The sequence below is a fragment of the Larimichthys crocea genome, chromosome VI, assembly GCF_000972845.2.
Source record: "Larimichthys crocea isolate SSNF chromosome VI, L_crocea_2.0, whole genome shotgun sequence".
Classification (NCBI taxonomy): Eukaryota; Metazoa; Chordata; class Actinopteri; family Sciaenidae; genus Larimichthys; species Larimichthys crocea.
This window is the reverse complement of record NC_040016.1, coordinates 19,830,942-19,854,477: the sequence shown is the minus strand read 5'-3', so window position 1 is coordinate 19,854,477 and position 23,536 is coordinate 19,830,942. Positions and strand designations below refer to the sequence as shown.

The window sequence follows — 23,536 nt, the reverse complement described above, 5'->3', positions numbered from 1 at the left end:
AATAAAAAACGTTTATTGTTATTAGCTTCGATAGCTTCGAGCACCAACGTCTGAGAGTCACGCAGCCTGAACCAAATCACGACTGAGGCCACGGTACGTTTAACACCGTTTAACCGTTAAAACGTTTCGGTGTCTGCCTGTGTGAATCCTACCAAAACAAAAAATAAACGTTTAAAACCTAAACGTACTTTTGTCTGTTGGTCTATCTTATCCACAGAAAGATTAAAACTCAAACAGAAATAGTCCCACCCCCCCGTCCGAAACGTGAATAGTGGTACAGTCCAGAGAGGGCGCGAGCCTCCAAACTGTTTATAAGTCAGCGTGAAGAAGCGAGCGCGAGACTCAAAGCAGGTGAGAAAAAAGTGTTTAATTTGAGTTTAAAACCAACAATATTATGAAAAATAACGTTTGTATAAGTAAGTTAACATTATAACGCAGAGGAACGCCCTAAGTTTTGTAATTCTTCTTTTATATTTAAGCCTGTCAGCGACGTTTTAGTGGACTGAGACTGTGGAGGACTCAAACAGCTCCTTCAGTAATAATAATAATAATAATAATAATAATAATAATAATAATAATAATAATAATAATAATAATAATACATTTTATTTCATAGGCGCCTTTATGTCACTCAAGGACACCTTACAACAAATAAAAGTCGACAGCAAAAAAACAAAAACAAACAAAAAGAACCATAAAAGTATCAAATTACAAGAATGCAACATTTAAAACAGGTTAAAATAAGACAATGCAATTGAATCAGATGGAAAAGGTGATTTTAAACAGGTAGGTTTAAAGTGTTGACTTGAATTAGGAGGGTAAGTTGATGTTCCTTATGACGGGGGGTAAAGAAGTCCAGATGGTGATGATGAGGAGGAGGGGACAGTCAGGTGGATGGAGGAGGAAGATCTGAAGGAGCGAGGTGGAGCAGCAGCATGAAGATATGGTGGTGCGAGGTTATGGATGGTGTTGTGGAGGAATTGTCAGTGGTGAGGTCAGGAAGGAAGAAAGTGTTCAGGAGCCTCTGATGTCTTATGCTGTTATTATTTATTGACGCTTGGCCCAAGGAGAATTAGAGACACTCTCAAAGTTCATCAGAAGTGCCTGAGTCGGTCTCACATTCTGCCCAACTCATCCTGGTGGATAAACTTTAAACCCCAAGATAACACCACAAATACTACACGCCCAGAGTTAGTCACAGAGAATGTCTTTACCCATGGAGGTGTTATTGTCAGCATATTCTAGTCTGGAGACACAGATGTCTGTTTACGCAGATTGGAACGTCAACAGCAGCTATCTATTATGTCTATGAAGGCAGCAACAGGTCTCTTTGACCCTGGACACCACAGCGTTGAGATATGGTGGCACCTAGTCAAAGACAAACAATTAATACTGCCGAGGACCTCAAGGCTCACACGTGACCATGTGTAGCCTAAGGATAGAAAATTCCATAACAGATGGCTTTGAATGTGAGCAGAAGGATTTTGTAGTTGATGCTGGATTTGACCGGGAGCCAGTGGAGCTGCTGCAGGACAGGAGTGATGTGGTGGATGGAAGAGGTTCTGGTGATGATGCATGGACCAGTTGGAGCTTATGGAGAGATTTGTGAGTGAGGCCAAGGAGGAGGGAGGTGACTGAGGCTATGAACCAGGATGGCAGTGGTGTGAGGAGTAAAGGAGGGACGGAGGCGGTTGATGTTGCGTAGGTGATGTTGTTGATGTGATACTGAAAAGAGAGTGTGCTGTCGAGGATGACACCCAGACTCTGAACCTGTGGGGAGGGGGAGATGGAGCAGTTGTCGATGTGAATAGAGAAACTGTCGGTTTTGGATAACGTTGATTTGGTGCCAATGAGGAGAACCTCAGACTGCTACTCCCACCATGTAAGAAGGAGACCACAGCTCCTTCATTCCAACAGCTGTCAGACTATCTAACACCAGCACGACTTTGTGTGTTTCTTCTATAGATTTATGATTTAGGAGACTGGATGGTCTCATATCTTCTAAATAAAACACCTGGCTTTACGGATAATTCCCTATATAGGAACCATAGCTGAAGCAAGTAAGAACGCTGACTGGATTATTTACATTTATTACAATCAGCTGTACACATGATGCCCTTAAAGGACTTGGCAAAATACACCTGACAGCGTCAGTGTTTTCTCTTTATGCCTCTTCACAAACACAGACGTGTCTATTATAGCGTCCTCTCACCTGCTGCATGTTGGTAGATCTGTTTGACAGGAGATCTACCACCAAGTCCAGCTGCCCCAGATTTAACTCTTCTCAAACAAAGATGAGAAGTACGACCCTTGTCTCAGCCTGTTTATCTTGATTGTATCATATTTATTGAAAATAAATAAAAGTGTTTTTTTAGGCTGCTCATTGAAACCTTTAAATGTTTTTTTTATTATTATTTCTTACTGATTCAGTCGTGTGTTTGTCCTTCAGGATGGAGGAGAACGTTGAGGAGGTGAGGGTGCTGGAGGCTGAGATCGAGCATCTCCAGGCTGAAGTTGCAGCATTGCAGAGCCAACAGCAGGAAAACCAAAAGAACATGACGTTCCAACTCAGAGGAAAAATGCAGGATGCCATGTGAGTTTATTTCACTGTCAGCCTGTAGCACTTTCTTACCTGCTGAACATACTTTTAAGTACACTTAGCTGGTGCAGAGGCGTGCAGGTAAGTAGGAAATATGTGTGTGTGTGTGCTGATCTGTTGTATGTTGTCCGTCTCCACAGGTCGTACATGTGTGGACGCAGACAAGGTGGAGGGAAGGAAAAGATGCTGTCCATGCTGAAGGAGGAGGTGGAGGAGATGGAGGAGGATCTGAAGCGGCAGACACAGATGAATGGCATCAGTCTGACCAGCTGCACCACAAAGATTCTACAAAGCAGTAAGAGCGCTATCTGAATCCACAGCCTGCTCTGTTTTCTGATGTTTTATAAATGAAACGATGAGAATAACCAGCAGATTAATGGATCAAAACAAACCTTTGTTACAGCCAAGATTCTACAGGATGTTGTTTCCGTTAGTTATTCACAGTGTGCCCATAAAATAGTTTGGTTCGTTGTTCCTATGTTAATTATTAACTATCAAATAAATCAGTTTGTGGTTTTAAAAGCACCCTGTGGAGATTTTGACCACTTGTAGTGCCGTGGAGTAATATTCTGAATAGTGAGGCCTCTAATTTTGTTTGTATCATGCACAAGCTCCTGCAGCTTTCACATTATTCTGCTGATTCACAGTCGGCAGCTGTAATGTGCTAAAAAAACAAAGCCAGAGGCAGAGAGGAGAAAGAGAGCTGCTAGTGTGTAAACATGTGCAATTACAATTAATGCAATATTTTAAATATTTACACCTTTTTTTGCCCAAAAATTATGAGGAAAAATGAATTGAACACATTTGTGTGTGTTTGTCTACTAGGTGGCAGTAAGCTGGTCCGGCAGCTCTGTGTCTCCGGTCACTGCTCTGATCTGGTCTTTCAGGTGGAGTTCCAGCTCTCTGAGGTCAAGGTGAGTCTTTTTATTGTTGAGACAGAGGCTCTTTGGTGTCCACCATCTGCAGGTTGCTAAAGACGATCCCTCAGTCACCCCCTTACCTTAAGACGTCTGACAAGTGGAGTTGGCTGATTGGAGCTTTTTCTGAATGTATCTGAGCATCGCAGCTGAAGTGAGATCAGTCAAATATCTTTAGAAAATGTTCTCTAGTTTCCATCTGTTACTGTATATATGTGTGTAATCTGGTCTCAAGTTGCGTGTTAGTGTTTGTGTATTGAATTCATTTCTCCATTCTAATTTTTGTAGTCTGTTTTTTTGTGTTTTCATTCAGCTTCTCTTTTGATTTCCGTCATTTAAAACTAACTCCGTCTCTGTTTCATCTCCCAGTGCCCATCCAGTATCAACTAAGCAAATCATCTAATGCATTTCTGCTCTTTGTAATATGAAATCTCTGTCTGATGTTACAGGAACTCGGCCAATATTGTCACGAGTAGAACGCAGTATTATTGTTTAACTCTAGTTAATAATAGATTTCAGTATTAGCCTGATCTATTATCAGTTGAGCTCTACTCATGATGCCACCTTACCCAGATGTTCAGATCCAGTTTGGTCATCAAACAGAAACAGAGCCAAAACCAGTTTTCCACAGTGTTGGTAAAAACTATACATTAAACTCAACAGCTATATAGGTGACCTGCACAAGACTTGAAAGACTATTGTCAAGCAAAGATCAACAGTGCATTTATACACATTTTTGAATCCAGAACATTTTGGACGTGTGTTCACGTGATAGTCTATAAATCTGTCGACTTACACAAAACTTATGTTAACACAGACATTAGCCATGTTGGAAATAATTCTGGTAATCTGTTAACAGATGACACAGAAAGACACAACCCTTTGTTGACTAGGTGTTGGTGCTGGGTGCAGCCAGCAGAGAGCGACAGAGGGCCGTGTTCAGTGCTTCGCCGGCCGAGGCATCAAGTTTAGATTTCAGCAGCTCCTCAGAGCTCTGAAGCAGCTGTCAGACATGCAACACGCAGAGAGCAAAGAAAAATCAACGTCAGGTCTATAATGTCATCCATCAGTGCCTCAGAGGAACACACAGTGTCAGGTGGTGTTAGGTGAAGTCATGGTACAATTCAGGTTTACATGTCATCTCTTCAAAATAAAAGCATGCCCCCCTTTTTATTGTTCACGAACAAGAAATATGTCAAACTTTCCTTCCAGGTCGAGCCGGGTACACTTTGAACAAAACTGATTCTATTGCTGATATGACGCCCGAGTTTCATTAATGATACCAAAAGAACCTTTTTATCTGTACCGTACTTTGACTCTGATTTAAATCAGGAACTCTCTGATCCAAGTTTCAATTTCAGGATCATGAATCTGACCAGACATCTGATGCCAACTTTTAGTACTCCACGGTGTTTAATATTTGGACACATTTTGGTCTTTACCAAAAAACTCTTATTGTACCTTCACAGTTTGACCTTTGACCTGCTTACTTTTACCCATATACTATACATTTATACTATGTGTAACTCTCTGCATCATAGCAGATTCCTTGTATGTGAAAACATGTTTGGCAATAAATCCTGATTCTGACTCCAGCCAATACTGTATGTAAAGCCACCCGTGTTGTCATTTTATTGCAGAGAGATTCCCTATTATCGTCTGTAAACTGGCTTCGTGTAGGTCCAACAGTCTTCTGGTTTTCATTCTTCATTCCAGAACAGCTGGTTTCATTGAGTCACTCTTGCCTGGCTCATGAAGTGTCATTAAAATAGTGTTTTGTGTTTTTTCTCCTAAAGCTTGAACTTGTTTTGATAAAAGACATTAATTATTTGGCGATGTAATTTGGAAACAGTCATTTTGTAAACACGCACTCTCTTCTTACTCTTTGTTGCAGCTGGATTAATTTTCTTTTATATTGCAACACGACGTGTGATATGATGCAAATTCCATTAACCTTAAAGTGTTTTGTTTATGTTGTGACTCATTTAAAACCATTCGCAGAAATGATTTAACTAATGCAGCCCAATACAGCAGTCCTTTGTTTGTGCTCATGAAGTTCAACTTTCTGTTGAAAACATTTCATGACAGCTGCCTCCTCTTCACAACTCCAGATCATGTAAATCCTCTGAAAAGCAGAAAATTTACTGGTTTCCTTGAAGGAACAGTCTTAATTCGATTAGACTTTATCATTCATCGCTGCATGACTCAGTGATCTTTTAAACGGAGTAACTGATGCTGTGTTTGTCCTGCAGGACGGTCAAGCATGTGAGAAGTCGATCAGTGATCTGAATGTAGTAATAGACTCCAGTGACCTGCAGGACTTCAGCAATTTCCTGTCCGGGTAAGAGAACTAACATTGTCTAATTTCACATTTCTCAAGCTCAGAATCAGCCTTAATGATGATAGATTACTTCTTAAAATCAACACTGGAACAGTTCAAGAGAACCGTGTAAACATGCATCATCATCATATCTGATAAGCACACTAAATGTTTTCTTTGGCACTGAACCTGATGTGATGTTGAATCCCTGCAGCCGGCCTGAAACCAGACGAGTGGAGGCTGTTGTAGCACCACTGTAATTAACACGGGTTTGAAATGACACGTTCAGCTATCGCATGTGGCCAAAATGTTCAGGTGTCCGCATACTTTTGGCCATTTTAGTGTATTTTCACATAAATCAGCAGCTGTCTATCAGACTGGTGTGTTTGGACCGAAACTCAGTGGCTGGTGAGTTTGTCATTTATTTCCACGTCCTGTCTGCCGAGTCCAGCTCTACATAATTAACACTGGATATTATTCCTGTCAGGACGAAGCTGCCTGTTTGGTTGAACGCAAGTGTTTATTAAAGTGGAAGAAGATGTCAAACTGCGCGGATGTCGTCCAGCTGAACGTCCTCGCTCACACATCCACTCGTTCTCACTCTGTCTGCTCTTTACTCACAAACAACACGCCTCTCTCACGGACGGACAGACGTTTTGACTTGTCAAACACAGGTGTAACTCATTACATTCATAATGGCTTCATTCCATTTTGGTGTGCTGGATTACTGGCACACCTACCTGTAAATGGAACTGAGCCATCATTAATATTAGTTACACCTGGGTTTTCTTTCTCCTGCTGTAAGTGTTTGAAATACGTGGGCTGAATCTGTTGAGGTTTACTCAGTAATGTCTGCAGCTTCAGTCCTACCAGGTGCTTTTCACACTGCCGGGAAAATGTTCATCATGATCATAATTACAAATGACATCTCAGCACAGAATCTGTTTCACCCCCAATCGGATTTAATCAGAAGTGTGAAGTCATGTTTCAACTTTAGGTGAACCTCTATCAGCCGGCCAGCTTGGAAAACAGTTTTCTTTCACTGTATGTTACACAGCTACCAGATACCATTTTTAACAGTTACAATCACCATTAAAGGAAGGAAAACAGAAGGTTTTTATATTTGGTGGTTATACTTCCACAAAACATTTTGTCCTACACTGGGACTTAATACAGCAGAGTTCAGTACTGTAGATAATCAAATGAACACAGTACGGTAACCTTCAAGGACGGTGCACATTTATAAAACCAGTAGTCAGCTGATCACGATCAGATCGGCTCTGGTACAAACCAGACCACAATTTCAATGTTAAGTCAAATGAAGTTTGTCTGAAGTCAAGATTCACTGTGTATAAGAACAATAGGCTGTATTTTGTACTGCAGTTGGGGACCGTGACCACCGACCATATAAAGAACAGGTATGTGCGACGTCACCCATCTGTCAATCAAAGCTGCCACCGTGTTGCGTTTGAGGAACTGCAGTTTTTGGCACTTCTGCGTTGACTTCACAGACATGGAGGTTGCCGCTTGACTGTGACTCTGTAATCTACTGTCTACTAGCGAGGTGCTGCGTCCAAAACATCTGATAATTAACATCTACAACGGAGCATTTGGTTCCCTTAAAAGTATTTTTTTTATAGAGGAATAACTGATGTCCTGTTCTCTGGTGGACAAACCATGTAAATGAGACAGTTTCTGGATGAACTCAAACATCTTTGACATTTCTATCGATATATCTTACTTATCAGACAACGTACAGTTTGCACTGATACATTATCTGTGATAAAAATAAACAATATATCTGCCTCACATTTTCACTCGCTTGCGCAAAGTATGTGTGCCAGCTGGTCTGTTTCCACTGCCCCCGAGGATGTTACATGAGTTGGCTTGGCATCATACACGGCATACCTGTAATTGTCCTGTTTTATTTGTATGACGCACTCAGAGTCTGCTTGCTTCAAAGGCCCTGAAAACTCATTTCTGTATATGCGTTCTTTTCTCTGTACTCGTCTCGCCGCTTTGAAGTCGAGGGAGCTCAGATAGAAAAAGCTGATGGCATGTATTTATGTATTGTAATCAGGATTTAGCAATATTTAAATCTTGTGACAGTTAGGCAAACGTTTGCTCTTTCTAGGAAGACGCCAATGTCAAACAAATCTAAACAAACCGCGGCCACACAGGCAGGGGCCACATAATAGACCTCAGAGTTAGAAACCAAACTGAACCAAAACTTTCAGATCTACGCTGACTGAGCAGAAAGAAATCACCTGGATTAACATCATGCCAGCAAGAATCTATGTGGATTATGTGTTCTGTTCTAGACTCCAAACAAAACCCTCTTAATGATCTGTTTAAACTTAACCAAACTACACGTGTTGTAGGTGCTCAGGTGCATTTTCTGTCTTGATAGTCAATCTGCCAGAAAGCATCTGTTCTGTCAGTGTATCAGCACCACAAAGCAGGAGTCTGATTTGCTCTATATCTGAGGCCAAACCACATCTGGATTGTATGTCTGCAGAATCTGGCAAACGAGAGATGGAAAAATACTGGAGATAATGATTCTGACACACTGCTGCCTTCTCCGAGTCTGTGTGTGTCTGCGTGCATGTGTGTGTGTGAGAGAGAGTCGTAGTTTTACAGTCCAAATCAGACTGATAATCTTTTGTTTAATCAAGCAGGTCTAAACTGTTAAGGATAACGCAGTGATTTTTATTCAGCGGACACATGTCATTTCCACATCTGTCCTCCTCTCTGCCTCGAGTGGGCTCTTAACTTTGTGTCAGTGTCACACAGCTCTTAAGATTGATTGCCTGGTTAACATGTAGTATTTATGAGCTGCAATTAAACCTCTAGTTTATATTCTCCAGCTGTCTGACAAGCGAACATAAAATATGTAAACGAGAACAACTAAATCGTGAATTATTCGGTATTAAAATACAGTACACTTCAGGACTGGAAACCCTGGAGCGCGTGCACATTGTTTTAACACGAAATTGGCCTTTTAAAAATTAAATGGCTTCGTGAAGACATAGCTTCAGTTTAATCCAACTGTACTGCCCAAGTGGCTGCGATGTGGAAACGCTGTCGACGCGGTGCATTGTGGGATGAGCTTGGAGGACTCGAGGCAGACTGGACTATGTCAAACTTCCTTATGAACCTGTGCCATAAAAACACAGCGCCGCTCTTGTCACGTGGGAAATCAAGCCAACTGATCCATGAACCGCTGTGACTCCCAGCCTGCATTTGAAGAAACACTGATCCAGGCTGTCGAGTTTCTGAAGTGCAGCTCGTGAGCCAGGCTGATAGTGTGAAGCCAAACTGTGCTGAGGTCAGGAGATATCAGTCGGCTCTGAAGCTGAAGGCGATGTTCAAAACTGTGGTTTCTTTAAAGAGACAGCAACACAACAGCATACATGCATATATTTTGGACAATGCGACACTTTTGTGGCTAGAATGCAAAGGACATGGGGTCATCTTCAGGGGAACATGAATGTGCTCGTGTGTTAGTCATATAGTAATCTAACCATTAGATTCTCTTACCTAATACGTATGATCAACTTGACTCAAATGTGATCCAGATCCAAGCTCACATCTCAGATTTTGTGGTGGTGTTGTCATTATCGGCTGTTTCAACCCAAAGTGTTGTTAAGTGGAATGGAGACGTTATCTTCCCACGCTCGAGCCAGAGACGTCGCCACAAAAATGATGAGTTTGGTTAAGTAGTGGAAGAGTTGAAGAGCAGCTGTACAGGTTGTTGAACAACCACTTTCAGATGTAACAAATCATAAATCAACATTTCTTTGCTAGACATAACCAACGTTGTGTCCGGTGTCCTAACACACAATGCCACGGCTTCTGCGTGGACTGAAAAAGCTGTTGGCTCATTCTAATACTAAAAAATGAAGGGGTGAACTGAACATTAGGAATCATTTTCCTGGGACCATGAACATCCAAAGCAAATATTACAGTGATTTGGTCATTAGTTATTGAGATATCTGGCTTGTGGTTTCGTTCGCGGTCCATTTTTACTTGGAACGATCTGTCCAAATTAAAAATTCACAGTGCGCAGCTGAATATCGTGTTACTCTGACCTCATGCATGAAGCAAAGCCAATTCAGAAGTGACAAAAAACTGCAGTTCCTCAAACGTCCACTTGAGGCTGGCTCCAGAAGTGAGTCAGTCTCCATAAGTCCCCATGTTCACAGCAGAAATAAACATGTTTACAGCCTGGTACAAAAAACTGTTTTGGTCTCTGTAGCTAATTTCCCCGTTCATGACAACTGTACTGAGGGTGAATTTATATACAACTCACCTGTTCACATTATATTAAGGCTTCACAGGTAGCTTGTTTGAACACCTTGGCATCATTCTGCCTGAGGTCCGCCCACAATCAACATCTTTGCCCATTTTTATATTAGCTGGGACACTTTGAGATCCACAACGGCTCTTCAGAAACCTGTGGGTGACGCCACAGATGTGACGTACATTCTTTATACCATCTATGCAGTAAACGTAGCTATTTTTGTTGTCTTCAGTGGCACAAAGCTGTGCTGAACAGATAATGACACCAGATCTAAGTCCGTTTATCAGCTTTCATTCAGTGAGACAGTGGAGGCACCTGAAATGAACTTAAAGGAGTAAGCTACGTGGATTTTGTGTTTAGTAACATGTAACCTTATTATTTAAGATTGTTATTTGTTGTTAAAGTGATACCCCTGTTGTCTGCAGGACTGGGAATCAACCTCAGTATTTATTTTTAGCACCAAACATTAATGCGTTGTTGGCAAAATGGTAAATTTTTCTCGTCAAAGTGTTTAATTTGATCTTTTTTTCCGCTGTTTGCTACAAACAAATTTTACTGCTTCTTTGGGATGATGAACTGAAGCCCCTAAAACTTTCCAACTCAACACATCTCGTTAGAATTACTACGTGATATTCGCAGCCAATGTGGTTTAATTGATTCTGCACTGAAGATATAATCCAACTGTATCTTTCACAACCAGTAAGACCAAATCAGTTCAATACTGTAATATCAAACTGGGGATCAGTCTCTCTCTGTCTTTTTGGTCGTGCTCCATTATATGGGAGGGTGCTGCCATGTTTCCATCAGCTCTGTGTGGAATAACAGTCGTCTGGAAACTTCACCCGGCTGCCGTCTAGCCCTGGGCCCCCATGGAAAACTCTGGAAAGCTTTTTACAAAATGTCCCAGGCTCTCACAGACGGAGTGAACAATCAGTTTTTTTTAGTATTGCATTGTGATATACAGCACGCTGCATATAATAAGGAAGCAACTTTTTGTAAACTTTTACACTATCTGGGCGGCTAGTTCAGGGTTTACCCTGCTGCTTTAATGTATGAATTTAGTGATACAGTAAGGTCATTCTTTTGGACATAGTGTACTAATTATAACAATATTTAAAGAGAGTTTAATAAGTCCTCATTAAGTCAATTAAGATTTTTACTGTTTGTGTTTCTTATTGTGGAAATAATGAGACAAAAGTCTGAAAAACATGGCCTCAACACCTCCAGTGTAGTCACGCTGTTAACTACAATCAACAGTCATGAACTCACATAGACTGATGGAACGAATACATTTCTATTTTAATCAATCCAGCTTTAAATATCGCATATGTAGCGTAACCGCTGATGCTTTGTGTTCATATTTTTACACTTCAATTCTTTTCAATTTGTTTTCTTCTATGTTACGTGCATGTAAAACGTAAATGTGAATGTTTTGTTCTACCTTTACTGTTCGACTGAACTCATAAGATGTTTTTTAATGATGTCATTTCAGGGTGGAGGAAAGCAACGATCTTCTGCTGCTCTTCAGGACTCTCCGAGCTTTCTCAGACAGATGTGACGACCGGTGCAGAACCTTCCAGCACTTCCAGGTAAGTGAAGACAAACCTGCTCTTCACCCTAAAACAACTGCTTTCATTGGCGCTTCATTATTTGCGTGTGGTTGATGCATGACAACTCTTTGTTCCACACAATGTGGAGGGCTGACTCTGGACTTGGATCAGGTTGGACCTTTTCTCCAACACCACTGAGGATAGTTTTTAAAAAAAACATGAGTCAGAAATATGAAGGAACACTTTTGACTTGTTGCTCATTGACTTGCATCATTTTCAAGTCATCAGTCCACCCTGAATCTGTGGGGAGACCAGATGGTCCATCCGTCAGTGTCAGGGTAGACAGACCTAAAATGGAAAGTTTTGCTGTCTACTTGACCCCTTTAACCTCCTTTTGACTCACTTTCAACCTCATCCATCAGTAGAGGAGTCTTGTTGTTTTGTCCAGCTTAGAGGCCACGGGGTCAACCCATAAGACAGACAAAGAGAAATGTGTGACCCAGGAGGAACTTACTTCAGGTTTTATAATTCAACCGCATAAGATAGACTAAACTTGCATTTTTTGGTCACTGTACCCCCAAAAAGAACACCCTGGTGTCAAACTATTGTAGATGCAGAAAGTCTTAAACATGGCCTGCCTTCACATCAGTTTGGGAGTCCAACAGTGTAACCCTGATAATGAGGTTAAAGGGTTCATGAAACTGGATGTGGGCTCTCCAACCAAGGTAAGAAAAATCCTTCTGGAGAGTCTTGGTGAAATTTTGGAAACATTTTACCTTAACCTGAACCTTAATTTGGGTATGTAAGCAGAGATACAGTGGCTGATGGATGGCTGGATGGATGATCGTTTGGACAGATAGATACAATCGATAGAATATAGGATGGATCCTCTCGATTTTAGATGTTTACAGCCTTAGCCTGTGGATTTGGGATTTCTTTTGTTGTCCCTCTTACAGAGACTGTTGTTTTAAAGTTAAAAGATGGTTGTCAGCTCTATGTCAACCATAAAGACAAAATGACACCTCTAAAAAAAGTGCCACTTCGTACAGGGCCTGTTGTTTGTACACTGCTTGGATTCAGGCTGATGAAAGAGAAGGTTAATGCAGCGGGTGTGAATTGGTGCAGGCATGTTAAATGTCAGGGTGGGACTTTATTGAAGACGTACTGTAGCAGTAAAATGTCAAATAGTAAATCAAGCTGCAGCAGCAATATGGAACCTATTCTCCTGTTTACTCAGAGAATGTAACGTTCTGCCAAGTTGGCTGGACTGAAGAAGGAATAACCCACATTTTCCATACAGGCCTGTGTGCTCTAAACTCTTATTTTGCTTTAGTTGCATTTTCTGCAGTGTTATTACGGAAAAATGTAATTCCCATTGTAACTGTCCTGCTGTAATGCGGGCAGTGCCTTATATGCCGATTTCCATGCTTTAATGACACATGAACATGTAGTTAGAGGAACAAACAAATAAAGATATAAAATACACAAAATAAATCAGGCCAAGAATCTTAACATTTTTGTTACCATGACATTAACCATCCAGTCACTGAAGGCCTACAGGACTGCAGCTACAGATACAAACCACAGACATTTACAAGCTTGTGGCCAATCACTGATTTGCTTTTTTTTTTCCATCGAGGACACACTAGTGTTACTTATGTCTCTGCACACAAATGCACAGACATGTACAGACTCTATAGTCAATCTTGGGTAATGGCTTGGTGCAGTGTTTTTGTTGTGCTAGCCATGTGGAATAAAGATTATATCAACTGGTAATTCCAACACTTTGAAAAGGCCGACAACAATGTTAGCTAGAACTGTAATGATATTTAGATTTGGATATTAAAAGATTGTGATGAAGATGAACGTATGGGACATTTTTTTTTCTTTTTTTTTTAAAGATTTTTGGCCTTTTCAAGCTTCATTTCTGATAGAGACAGCTAAAGAGTGACAGGAGTGCGGGGAGAGAGAGACGGGGAATGACAGACGGGAAAGAGCCACAGGTCGGATTCGAACCATGGGCCTCCGCAGCACGGACTGAGCCCCCGCACGCTGGGCGGCTGCTCCACCAACCGAGCCAAACGCCGCCCCACTGTACGGGACGTTTTACAGTGTAAAAATTCTTCAGTGCTCTCTGGTGGACAAACGATGAAATTGTAGATGCTCTCTCTAAAAAAAACTCAAACAGGTCTGACATTGACGTTGAGTTGAGGTGACATTTCTTGTATGACATTTGGAGGTTGTGCTTTCTACTGAAAGTAAACCCAGTGACGTCAAACAGCCATCGTGAACCTCTGCCATTATCAGTAACTTGTATTCCACTTTAAGTCAAAACCTGTGAGGTGTAATGAACTTCCCAACCATGTAGGGAAGTTTGGGATATAATGTGGATGTTCAAGTTATACTTTGACCAAAAGAATAGCCGTTTTTTGTGCAGGCGTGTTATAGTTGTGATGACACTTAAGTTTAATGTGTAGTTCTGTGGGAAGTTCTGATGCTGGTGGACACACATTGTCATAGCGCTTGAAGAAAGAAACACAAATCTGACTCGCAGATTCGCAAACCTTCTGCTAACTATGAGCACTGTTTATATCTCAGTGAATGAAAGAACTGATGGAAATGCAATGAAGCCAGAATAGAACCTTATTGTGTATGAAACAGTCACTGTTGTGTTATTTGGGACAGTGCACATGAAACAAACATTTGTGTAAATGTGCCACAGTTAGCCAAGAGGACAGATGTTACAAAGTGGTGTTGATATCAACAGGTGTAATCTGACATTACTGACATAACCACTGCCAAAACATCCTGCGTGAAGTATAATTCTTCTATAGTCAATACCTATACTTAATGCTAAATATTAAAACTGGTTCTCAAACTACGGTACGAGTACTGCTGATGGTACCCGAAAGCCCTCTAGTGGTAAATGAAAAAATCTGTGAATGTCTTTTCTTTAAACTTACTTCATACTACATTTTTTCATTTCATAATTTTGTTTCAGTGTTCATACATGTAGCATCAGCATACATCCAAACCCTGCATTTGTGACTCCAAATGGGAAGTATATGGGTTTGGATTAGGAGAACCACTTTTCCACTAAATAAGATCTGGGTCTTGAACTGGTTCTGTTCAACAACCGTCAACAATAAATAATCGTCTTATTAGAATAAACCTACCTGTGAACTATCCATAGCTGAAAAAGGTCGACCTACGCTGCTGTATTTCAATGTCTGACATAACGGAGCATGCATGATACGTGAAGCAGACTCGAGCTATGATTCCGAACACACTTTAATTAAAAAAAGGTTTATTAACTTTATTAAAATATCTTAAAACATAGCGATGTCACATACACATCTTCCTGTACACCACTGTCTTATTCACATCAGTAATAATTTCTAAAATGGAAGGAAAGAGTTAGAGACACAAGCAAGACATTTTAAAAGCAGACAAAATAAAGAGGAGTAACTTTCACATTACTATAGTTCATAGATACATTGTTCCCCAGTTCACTTCAACAGAAGTCTATAAATTAAAAACCAAAGTGAAGCTAAGTCACAAAATGCTTACGAAAGCCTGAAGTTGGACAAGTCTTCATGGCCATTGCCTTTATGGAGAGGCGCTTTAATGGAATAATTAAAAGTGAAGTTAATTCACACAAAGCAAAACCCACAGTGTTGTGTTCGTTTCTAGTCTGAGAGAACAATGAGACAGCCATGTGACATGCCATCAGGACTCTATAAAATAATAACTGCAAAAAGTACTTGGATTGGCATGTTTCACCCAAAAAATTCTGAAATCTGTTTTTTGAAACACTTTCATTCACTGGTGACAGTATGTCGGACAAAACTTCTTTTTTTTTTCTTTTTTTTTAACTTATTATTTTTACAATGTGTTAGCTTCAAAGACAGCCACAATCTAATTTCCTCTACAATTTTAGTCTGGAAATCCTAAAATGAAGCATGCAACAGCATTAATACACATAATAAAAAACTGCACTTCAGTCATGTATCCTTGCAATAACTTCTGTCCAAATGAAATTCCTGATGACCCACAAAGTACAAGATGTTAAGGTTGGCAAAAATATCCCAAAGATTGCCGTCATAATCTTGTTGTATACTGTATAAGAAATGTTTTTTTTGAAAATTAATTCCACAAAGCCTGTAAAAACATCGGCTTCTTTTTAAACTAACACATACAGGAATTTACAAGCAAGCCTGTCGACTTGTGGCCGTGTGTTGGTTCAATGCAGTTTGTGTAGTTTCATTCATCTAGGTAGTACAGCGTCAGGTCAAAATGAAACAATAAATTGGACTGTGGTTGCAGAGGTTGTTGATGCTTCTCCACTCATTCATGGGTTCACATCAGTTCTACTGGCAATACGTCACCTGTAGTCTCTTGTGAACAGGTGGCCTAAATCTTCCAGACTATTTGTCACTTACTGTCTATTTGCTTCAGTATGCTTCAAACGTGTGTTTGTCAAGATTATGAGCGTTTGAATCCCACTTTCCTAAGGCGGTATCGAAGGCTGTGTTGTACAATTTCCATTGTTTGAAAAAGACAAACAAACTTTAGCTTTTTGCAGTGATTGGCCGGGTGTGTGGATGTGTGAAAGTAGGCAGGGTTTGAAATCTTTATTAACCTCTTCTTCCATGACGTTACTTGTAAACATCTTAGTGTATGCTTATTTGGATATAGTGCTTATAAAAGGAAACGTAACAAGCACCATAAAAGGTCTCTGAGGAGAGACCATCTGTCTGAAAGTGTGCTGTTATACCCATTTGTGTGATTCAATGCATCACGTATACAACATGATTCAAAAGACAGACTTGTTGTGGAAAGTTTAGAAAAGCAGTGTGTTGAAACCACAAAGAGGCTGTGACGGCAGGTTATTCATGACTTTAGACGTGGTCAGACAAATTGGTCGGTTTGAAGCATATTGAGGCCTTTTTTGCAAGTGCACTCAATAACGTGACTGTAACGCTTAAATTTTATGTGCAACTTCCTAAATGCCTGGTAGTCCCCTCCAGTCAGTAGAACTGAAGAAGACCAGAGTAGAGAAATTCCTTCAATTCTACACCTTATAGTCCAGTGAGTGGTTTCATTTAGACCTGACAATGTCACAAGCTGTTTGTAGGTTTGCTGAAGTAAAAACATTGACAACTTTACCCCTACCATGGGACCAGTGCCCCAAAAATCCAGAACGTCACGCTATACCCCCCCGGCACTCTGTTGTGGGAAAACTGCTCCATCAGCAACAAAGGGGCTACAGTAAAGTTTCTGTCTCCTCAACGGTACCGTCCGATAGGCAGTACCTTCATACAGGTGAAGCTGTCTGGGTACTTGGACAACATCACGGGGTTGCCGTCCATACGGACCTCACTGAGGATTGGTCGTAGGTAGTAGGTATCATTGGACCTGCAGAAGGTGTTTATGTTGACCTCAGTAATGTTGTTGTTCTGGAGGAAATGGAAACAATGTTGAAAAATTTATAAAATGATAAAGAGTGAATAAAATCTTAGATGCTAGAGTCAAAATCCTCAAGATCAGGTAAAAAAGAAGATGCAATTGATGTAACGATTAGGGAGCGTCGGTAGTCTGAAATCTATTTATTTGCGTATATTTTAGCAATAAAAGATACAAACCTGTAGATGTAAGATCCGAACGCTCTCAGGGATGTATGGAACAGCTTCCAGCTGGTTGTCAGCCAGGAAAAGGTTGACCAACTTGGTCATTTTCTGTTAGGGAAAAGAATTTACACCATGGGAACCCAGTAGATTTTAGCTGTTTTTGTTAGTTGCCGTCACCCTGTGTAAAGCATACATGACTATAAATCAATCTTTTGTCTGTACATTAAGTACAAAGCTAGTGTCAGGATGTGGTTAGCTTAGCTTAAGACTGAATTAACATGCTGTATCGCGTTTCTTTAGTATGCAGAAACAGAAATGTAAAAACAAGTTTATGGTAGGATCTTATAGCTTCTTGAGGTCACCAGGTCTGTACAAAAAAACCTGGGCTCACCAGCTATATCTGGTTACCCATGCTAAAGCTGGAGCTGCTGGGCGGATGGATATACTGTGAAGAAGGACTCGCCCTAAAACCACAAACTTCTTATCTCACTCTCAGGAGAAAGAAAATAAGCACATTTTTCCAAAATGTTGAACTATTGATCTGTAGGTGAAATGTTTGCACAGGATTTGGACAGCCTGCCTTCATCTTCATTACAATGACATTACAGAGCTCAAATGGCTTGCTGTCACTTTGTTTTTGTTTTTTACAATAGATAAATAGTTCTGTTTTTTATTTGTTTTAAACACACCTAGATTTGGCCCATCCTTTAGATTGGGTTAGAATCATTTAAATAGTGAGGTGATGCGGTGTACCTTGAAAGCGTTTACTTTAACACCCTTGGTTTTGAGGTTGTTGTTGTTGGCATTGAAGACACTGAGTTTGGCAGGGAGCATCGGAAGTTTAACCAGTCTGTTCTCAGCCAGAGACAGTTCCTCCAGCAGGGGCAGCTTAGAGAACGCCCCGTCTTCAATCTCTGAGATCAGATTTCCTGTCAGGTCAATCCTCTTCAGAGTCACTGTTCATAAGAAGAAAGAAAAATCTGTTATCACAGTTTGCCATTTTGGACGTCTCACTTTTAGACTGTTTGGTCAAAACATGTGCTATGATTTCTGACCATTCTGTTTTGGTTCAACTGGTTCTTGTTCAACGGAAATCTGCCAATTTTTTCTCTGTGTTATTGTACTTTTGGGGATGTTTGTAGTCCAACACAAAGACTTCTTACAAAGCAGTGCTTGTTTTAAGACCACGCCTGACCAGATGACTTGCTAAAGACCGTATTGAGTGTGTCATCCCTAAAAATATTTTTGAATAAAACATGTTGGTGTCTAGTCTAGTCTAGTCTTCCTGAAGGTTTTTTTTGGTTAGTTGTAAATCCACTCAACAAAGTGCAGCCACATGGGCCAATGTCTTTATAATTTTCACATGCAGTCTGTCTGTACAGCAAATATTTAATGTGGTCACTGATGTTGCTTGTTGGAGCTTGGAAATATTTCTTCCAGGAGATTATTCATAGTAACAGCAAAATGTTTTGCCGTCTCACATCAATCAGACTTTGACTAATTGAACTCTGCAGCTAAATTTGCCTATAAACATTTCCTTTTTTGTGACCTGCTGCTTTTCATTAATTATCAGTAAGTGTATATATGATGTGACTGAAATCACTGTCACTTGCCGAGCTCCTGGCAGACAGGTCAGGCAGTGCGCCTCCACTATAACATGCTGTTGGAAACTTTGAAACATTTGATAGTTTCAAAGTTTCCAACAGCATGTTATAGTGGAGGCATGCATCTATATTAACAGCAAACAGCTAACATTTTTCTGTCCTGGATGTCACTGTCATCAAAACTGAAGCTGAACTTAAAATAACAGTTCAGATTGCCATAAGTTGGTGTGAGTTACTCAGTGGTAGTGATGTGCTCGAGGATTTACCAGCCATAAAACAAACAGGGCTCAGCATATTAATAACTAAACTACTACAACTACAGCTAAAACCATTAAGGGAAGCTGATATCTGGTGTATTTGTTGTGTGCTAATGGAAACTAAAAAGCACCTAGTTATCTTGTTTTTGAAAGTATTAGCATTACTATAACATCTGCAACCATCACTATGCAGATGACACGCAGCTATACTTCCAATTATATTAGTACTCCAGTGACCTGCAACAAAGGCCAAGATATCTTGATTTTTAGTTCCAAGTTTGGGTTAAGCTCCAAAATCAGTATGTTTACCATGTTTACTATGTTTCGCAAAATACAGTTTAATTAAATTAGACCATCCCCGTTTGGTAAACCTCCAGTTTGTGATGCAGGCTCTCTGATTTAAATTGGCTAGGACAACCATGCTTAGGACAAATCATGACTAGTCTGACTGATCTGCACCTGTGAAAATGTTCCTTCAACACAATGACTACAAGGGCTTTCTCCTAAATAATAAAATCAAATCAAAAATTTAAATCAGGAAACATCTAACGCCTCAGCTGGCTGGACAAACTCGGCTGAGCTGCTTGTTTCCAGACTTACCAATGTCAGCAAAGTCTTTGGTGCGTATCTTTTTGATCTTGTTGAAGCGGCCATACAGGTAGGCCGTCTCTTTTGGCAGGGCGGGGACCATGGTCATGTCTGGACTGACCTCCTCACAGTACACTGAACCAGTCAGACACACACACAGCAGGCAGGTGGGCAGGTCTGCAACACAGAGGCATCAAACACAACATCAACCCACCTTCAGAATAATCCTTTATGGCCTTGTTTACATTTATATCAATGGGGACACATTGCAGCAACCTTGATCGAACAGTTAAGGTGACGATGGACCAGTGGAAGATTAGTTTTTACATTTGTATTTGTCTTTAAAGGCTGGCATGGCCAGTTCCAGTTCTCCTTTTTAGACCACAGATCAGTTACTCCTCAGATCAGCATTCCCAGTTAAAGATGAACGGTGACAGAGCTTTTTACATTGCTCCTCCCAGACTGGAACAGTTTGTCTCACACTGTCAGGGCTTGAACACCCTGTCCTTTTTTAAACGTTGAACAGTTTAGATTCCCTCTGCAAACTAAAGTTTATGTTCTGACCAGGTGGAGAAAAGGTAAACAATCTTTCTCTTACCAGTGCCATCTCCTTCTACGATTGGGCTGTCATCAGCTTCATCAGCAAGAGGCAGCGCTCTCTGCAGGAGAAAACACGGCCTGTTCATATACCGGCCAGCTCATTGGCTAGAGCAAAACACTGACACTGCCAGGGTTAGGAAGTCAGTTTTGGAAATATGGTAACACATTACAACGTGTCACATTTTGGATAGAAAACAAACACACGGCATTGTGATTGGCTCAGTCTAGAGTCTGTTTGCCAGCACTAGCATATAAAAGGTAAAAAGCAAGATTAACTGTTCTTCAGCAAGTGCAGTTAATAATGCAGTTGGGTTTTGGTTGGTTTGATGTACTGGTTTAAGTGAATAAATAACACCAACAGTTCAACAGTTTTCTCTCACAGCCACAGGTATGTAGACCGGGTAAACCTACTGTTTTATTTGGAGAAGACTGTTTACATACTGACGATGAGAGCAGTGATAGTAAACCTGATTTGTAATTAATTAATTGTGAACACCGAGTGTGGTAACTGAATGTGTGATGTTAATCATTGTAGAATAAGAACTTTTATTTTGTTAGGGTCTAATAAATTAAGGCTAAGTGGCCATTCAAACCATAAACACTGTGTTTAAAAACAATACTAGAGTCTGTGTTGGGCGTGTTGCTTCAAGACAAGAAGATGAAATATGATCCACAAAGTCTGCTTTGTAATATATGAGCCATATTTTCTTCTAGTCTGGAGAGTTATCAAGATAATCACTGTATCCTCCAGTCATCTACCAGGAATGTGTGCTTGGATGTATTTGATTGTCCAATGTCACGCGTTGTTGGATGATGCTTCTACAAAATAAATTTTTGGATGATATTTCTGCAAAAGCTCAGTTTAGTCAGCTTCTTTTTTGCTGTGGCCAAACCTTTGCATCTGTCTCCTCCTGTGCCAACACAGTAGCCGGATTAAAGTGAATGAGAAGGCTACTGTTTCTGACATAGATCCATAACGCAGACTCTCATTATTGGCGCCAATTTTGTCATCAATCTAACATTTCCAGGCTATATTGGATGCAGATCTTTGTGTAGCAGTCCACATTGTGTGACACAACTGGACACTAAGCATGAAGTCAGTTGAGCTGCAGTGTGTTGAAGAACTTGTTTCGAGACCTTGTATTTGCCATTGTTGCCACTGTTCTGAGTTGCTGGCTTCTTGTTCCTGATATTCAACTGGTATGGATAGGTAACTGTACCTGGTCAATATATCTCGACTTCTTAGCTGGCTTTGTACTCATAGTGACCCATGACCAGACTTTGTAAAGTGTAATTCTGCAGTAAAGTCATGTGGGAGCCAATGAGAACCAAGTTGGTTTCAGGGTTTTGTGCATTCTTAGCCCCTGACCCCAGATGCCTTTGGACCTCTGAAGAGTTTCAATCAATTTCATCCCTCCGCCTGAGGAGTTTTAAACCTGTGGATGCCTCCTGGAAAATTCAAATCTGTCAAGTGTGGCTGGGTGGGTAAAATTGATAAACAAGGAGCCAATCACCAATTAAGTTAATGAATCTAAACATTCAGCGATAGAGAGGGGAAATCGGCTGCCAGTGAAGTAACTATTAATGACAGTGGGATCACCAGTCAAATGGGGGCTCGGGTTCAGTCTCCTTGAGTCTGCTGCTGTGTCTGATCTAATTGACTGGCCTTCTAACAAACTTTCCACATTGTGGATTGAATACTTAGCCCAAACGAAGCCTGTGGTTAATTGAAGCAGCAGTATGAAGCCTGTCCCTGAAGGGTCTGGCACTGACAGCCTCTTGTATGAAAAACAGCTGGTCCCAAATTAAGTTTTCACTCATTAAAACTGAAGTTACATCTCATAGCCACATTCCCTCAGACTCCCCTCTCATCCTCTGGATTGTTTGTGGGTTTTTCACTTCCTGCAAGTGTTCCCCAAAGGACCAAACAGACCAGGCTTTGGTTGTGGTTCATCCAAAAATTTCTTGAAGAGGTTAGTGTGGTTAGTTGAGGGCTAGTGTGGTCGATTTAGGATGTATGTGTGTGTGTGATTGTGTGTGTGTGTGTTGAAACTGTGAGCTGAATGAATTATTATTAGGACGGTGAAATCAAGCACTGACAGTTACTGTTGTAAGCACGATGTAGAACAAATTGAACTAAGCCATAAAGTGGATTATTAGATTCTAGAGTAATCTGATCATTTATCTTGAATATTGCTGAATATTAAGCATGATCCAATCCACCCTAGGGATTAGTTTTATCTTGTGTCTGATCCCTTATCATCTTTTTTTAATGATCTCATCTTGCCTTATCTCATCGTCTTCTCAGAATCAGAGGATTTATTATTTTATAGAGTTCTTGGTGGATAGTTGTTAAAGTAATGTACAGTGTATTTCTGTGCCCATATTTACTGTAACAAGAGCAGAGTGTTTGATTTTAATTTAATTCTGTACATAGAAGTGCATTTTTTTTAATTTGAGTTTAAAAATGAATCCTAATCATCTGAATAAATCACCTTAATTTTTTATGTTACAGTGATAATCACAAAGGCGAGTATTAAAAAGAACTAATTAAAACAATTTACTTGCTGACATTGGACTACTTTTAGAAAAACGTGGAGCAAATTAGTTAATAAAAACATTCCAAGCATGCTTTATATGAAAGCATTTGTTTGAGTTATTAAAGAGAGCGTGTTTTGGCAGAGAGGTATGATGTAAATAAAAAAGTTCCTACCCTAGCCCTCCTTGATTTCAAATTGTCACTGAAGTATCCGTTCAGCTCCCTGCCAGATAGAGATCCCGGTATCAGCTGTGAGTCCTGGTCAGATCTCCTGGCCGAGGCTGCCACAAGCCACGGCACCAGCACGCAGGTGAATAAGAGAGCCTTCATGCTGTCCAAAGCAGTGTGACGCCGACACACCAGCTCGCCTTAAAAGCCTGAGTTTGGGTCAGCAGCTGCTTGCTACGAGCCCCTGTTGGGATGTGTCAAATGACTGTATTTAAAGGCTGAACCAGTAGCTTCCAGCAGACTCTTAAAGCTGAGTTTATAGAGCAGAGCACTTAACCCTTCCCTGACCACCCACCAGTGAGAGAGACAGAGACATGATGTACAGAAAGAGGCAATGCATGCCAAAAAGAGGTACATATGGAAAAAGACAAAGACTCAAAGAGAGAATAAAGTGTCAGTGT

The 23,536-nt window shown here is 40.5% G+C and overlaps 2 protein-coding genes across 2 annotated transcripts in view; one reads left to right on the top strand and one right to left on the bottom strand.

Annotated features, from left to right (window-relative positions):
* The first annotated feature begins 6 nt into the window (after window positions 1-6).
* cenpp (centromere protein P) overlaps window positions 7-23,536 on the top strand; it is a 93,547-nt gene continuing 70,017 nt past the window's right edge. The window contains exons 1-7 of the mRNA XM_027279176.1: window positions 7-93; window positions 218-351; window positions 2,450-2,593; window positions 2,740-2,894; window positions 3,425-3,513; window positions 5,769-5,857; window positions 11,632-11,728. Coding sequence (XP_027134977.1) covers window positions 2,451-2,593; window positions 2,740-2,894; window positions 3,425-3,513; window positions 5,769-5,857; window positions 11,632-11,728 — 573 coding nt within the window. The 5' untranslated portion in view covers window positions 7-93; window positions 218-351; window position 2,450. The remainder of the gene's footprint in view (window positions 94-217; window positions 352-2,449; window positions 2,594-2,739; window positions 2,895-3,424; window positions 3,514-5,768; window positions 5,858-11,631; window positions 11,729-23,536) is intronic.
* On the bottom strand, window positions 15,823-23,357 carry ogna (osteoglycin, paralog a). The gene is made up of 6 exons (XM_010745555.3): window positions 23,082-23,357; window positions 20,367-20,427; window positions 19,781-19,945; window positions 18,073-18,275; window positions 17,335-17,427; window positions 15,823-17,148 (listed from the first exon to the last, which is right to left on the bottom strand). Exons 1-6 carry the CDS (start codon window positions 23,235-23,237, stop codon window positions 16,978-16,980), a joined length of 849 nt encoding a protein of 282 aa, XP_010743857.1. The 5' UTR covers window positions 23,238-23,357; the 3' UTR covers window positions 15,823-16,977.

Coding starts and splice junctions, on each gene's coding strand:
- ogna (XM_010745555.3), bottom strand. CDS start 23,237: ATGAAGGCTCTCTTATTCACCTGCGTGCTGGTGCCGTGGCTTGTGGCA. Junction 18,276..19,780: donor CAAAGACTTTGCTGACATTG/GTAAGTCTGGAA, acceptor TCTTATGAACAG/TGACTCTGAAGAGGATTGAC. Junction 17,428..18,072: donor TTAAAGTAAACGCTTTCAAG/GTACACCGCATC, acceptor TTTCCCTAACAG/AAAATGACCAAGTTGGTCAA.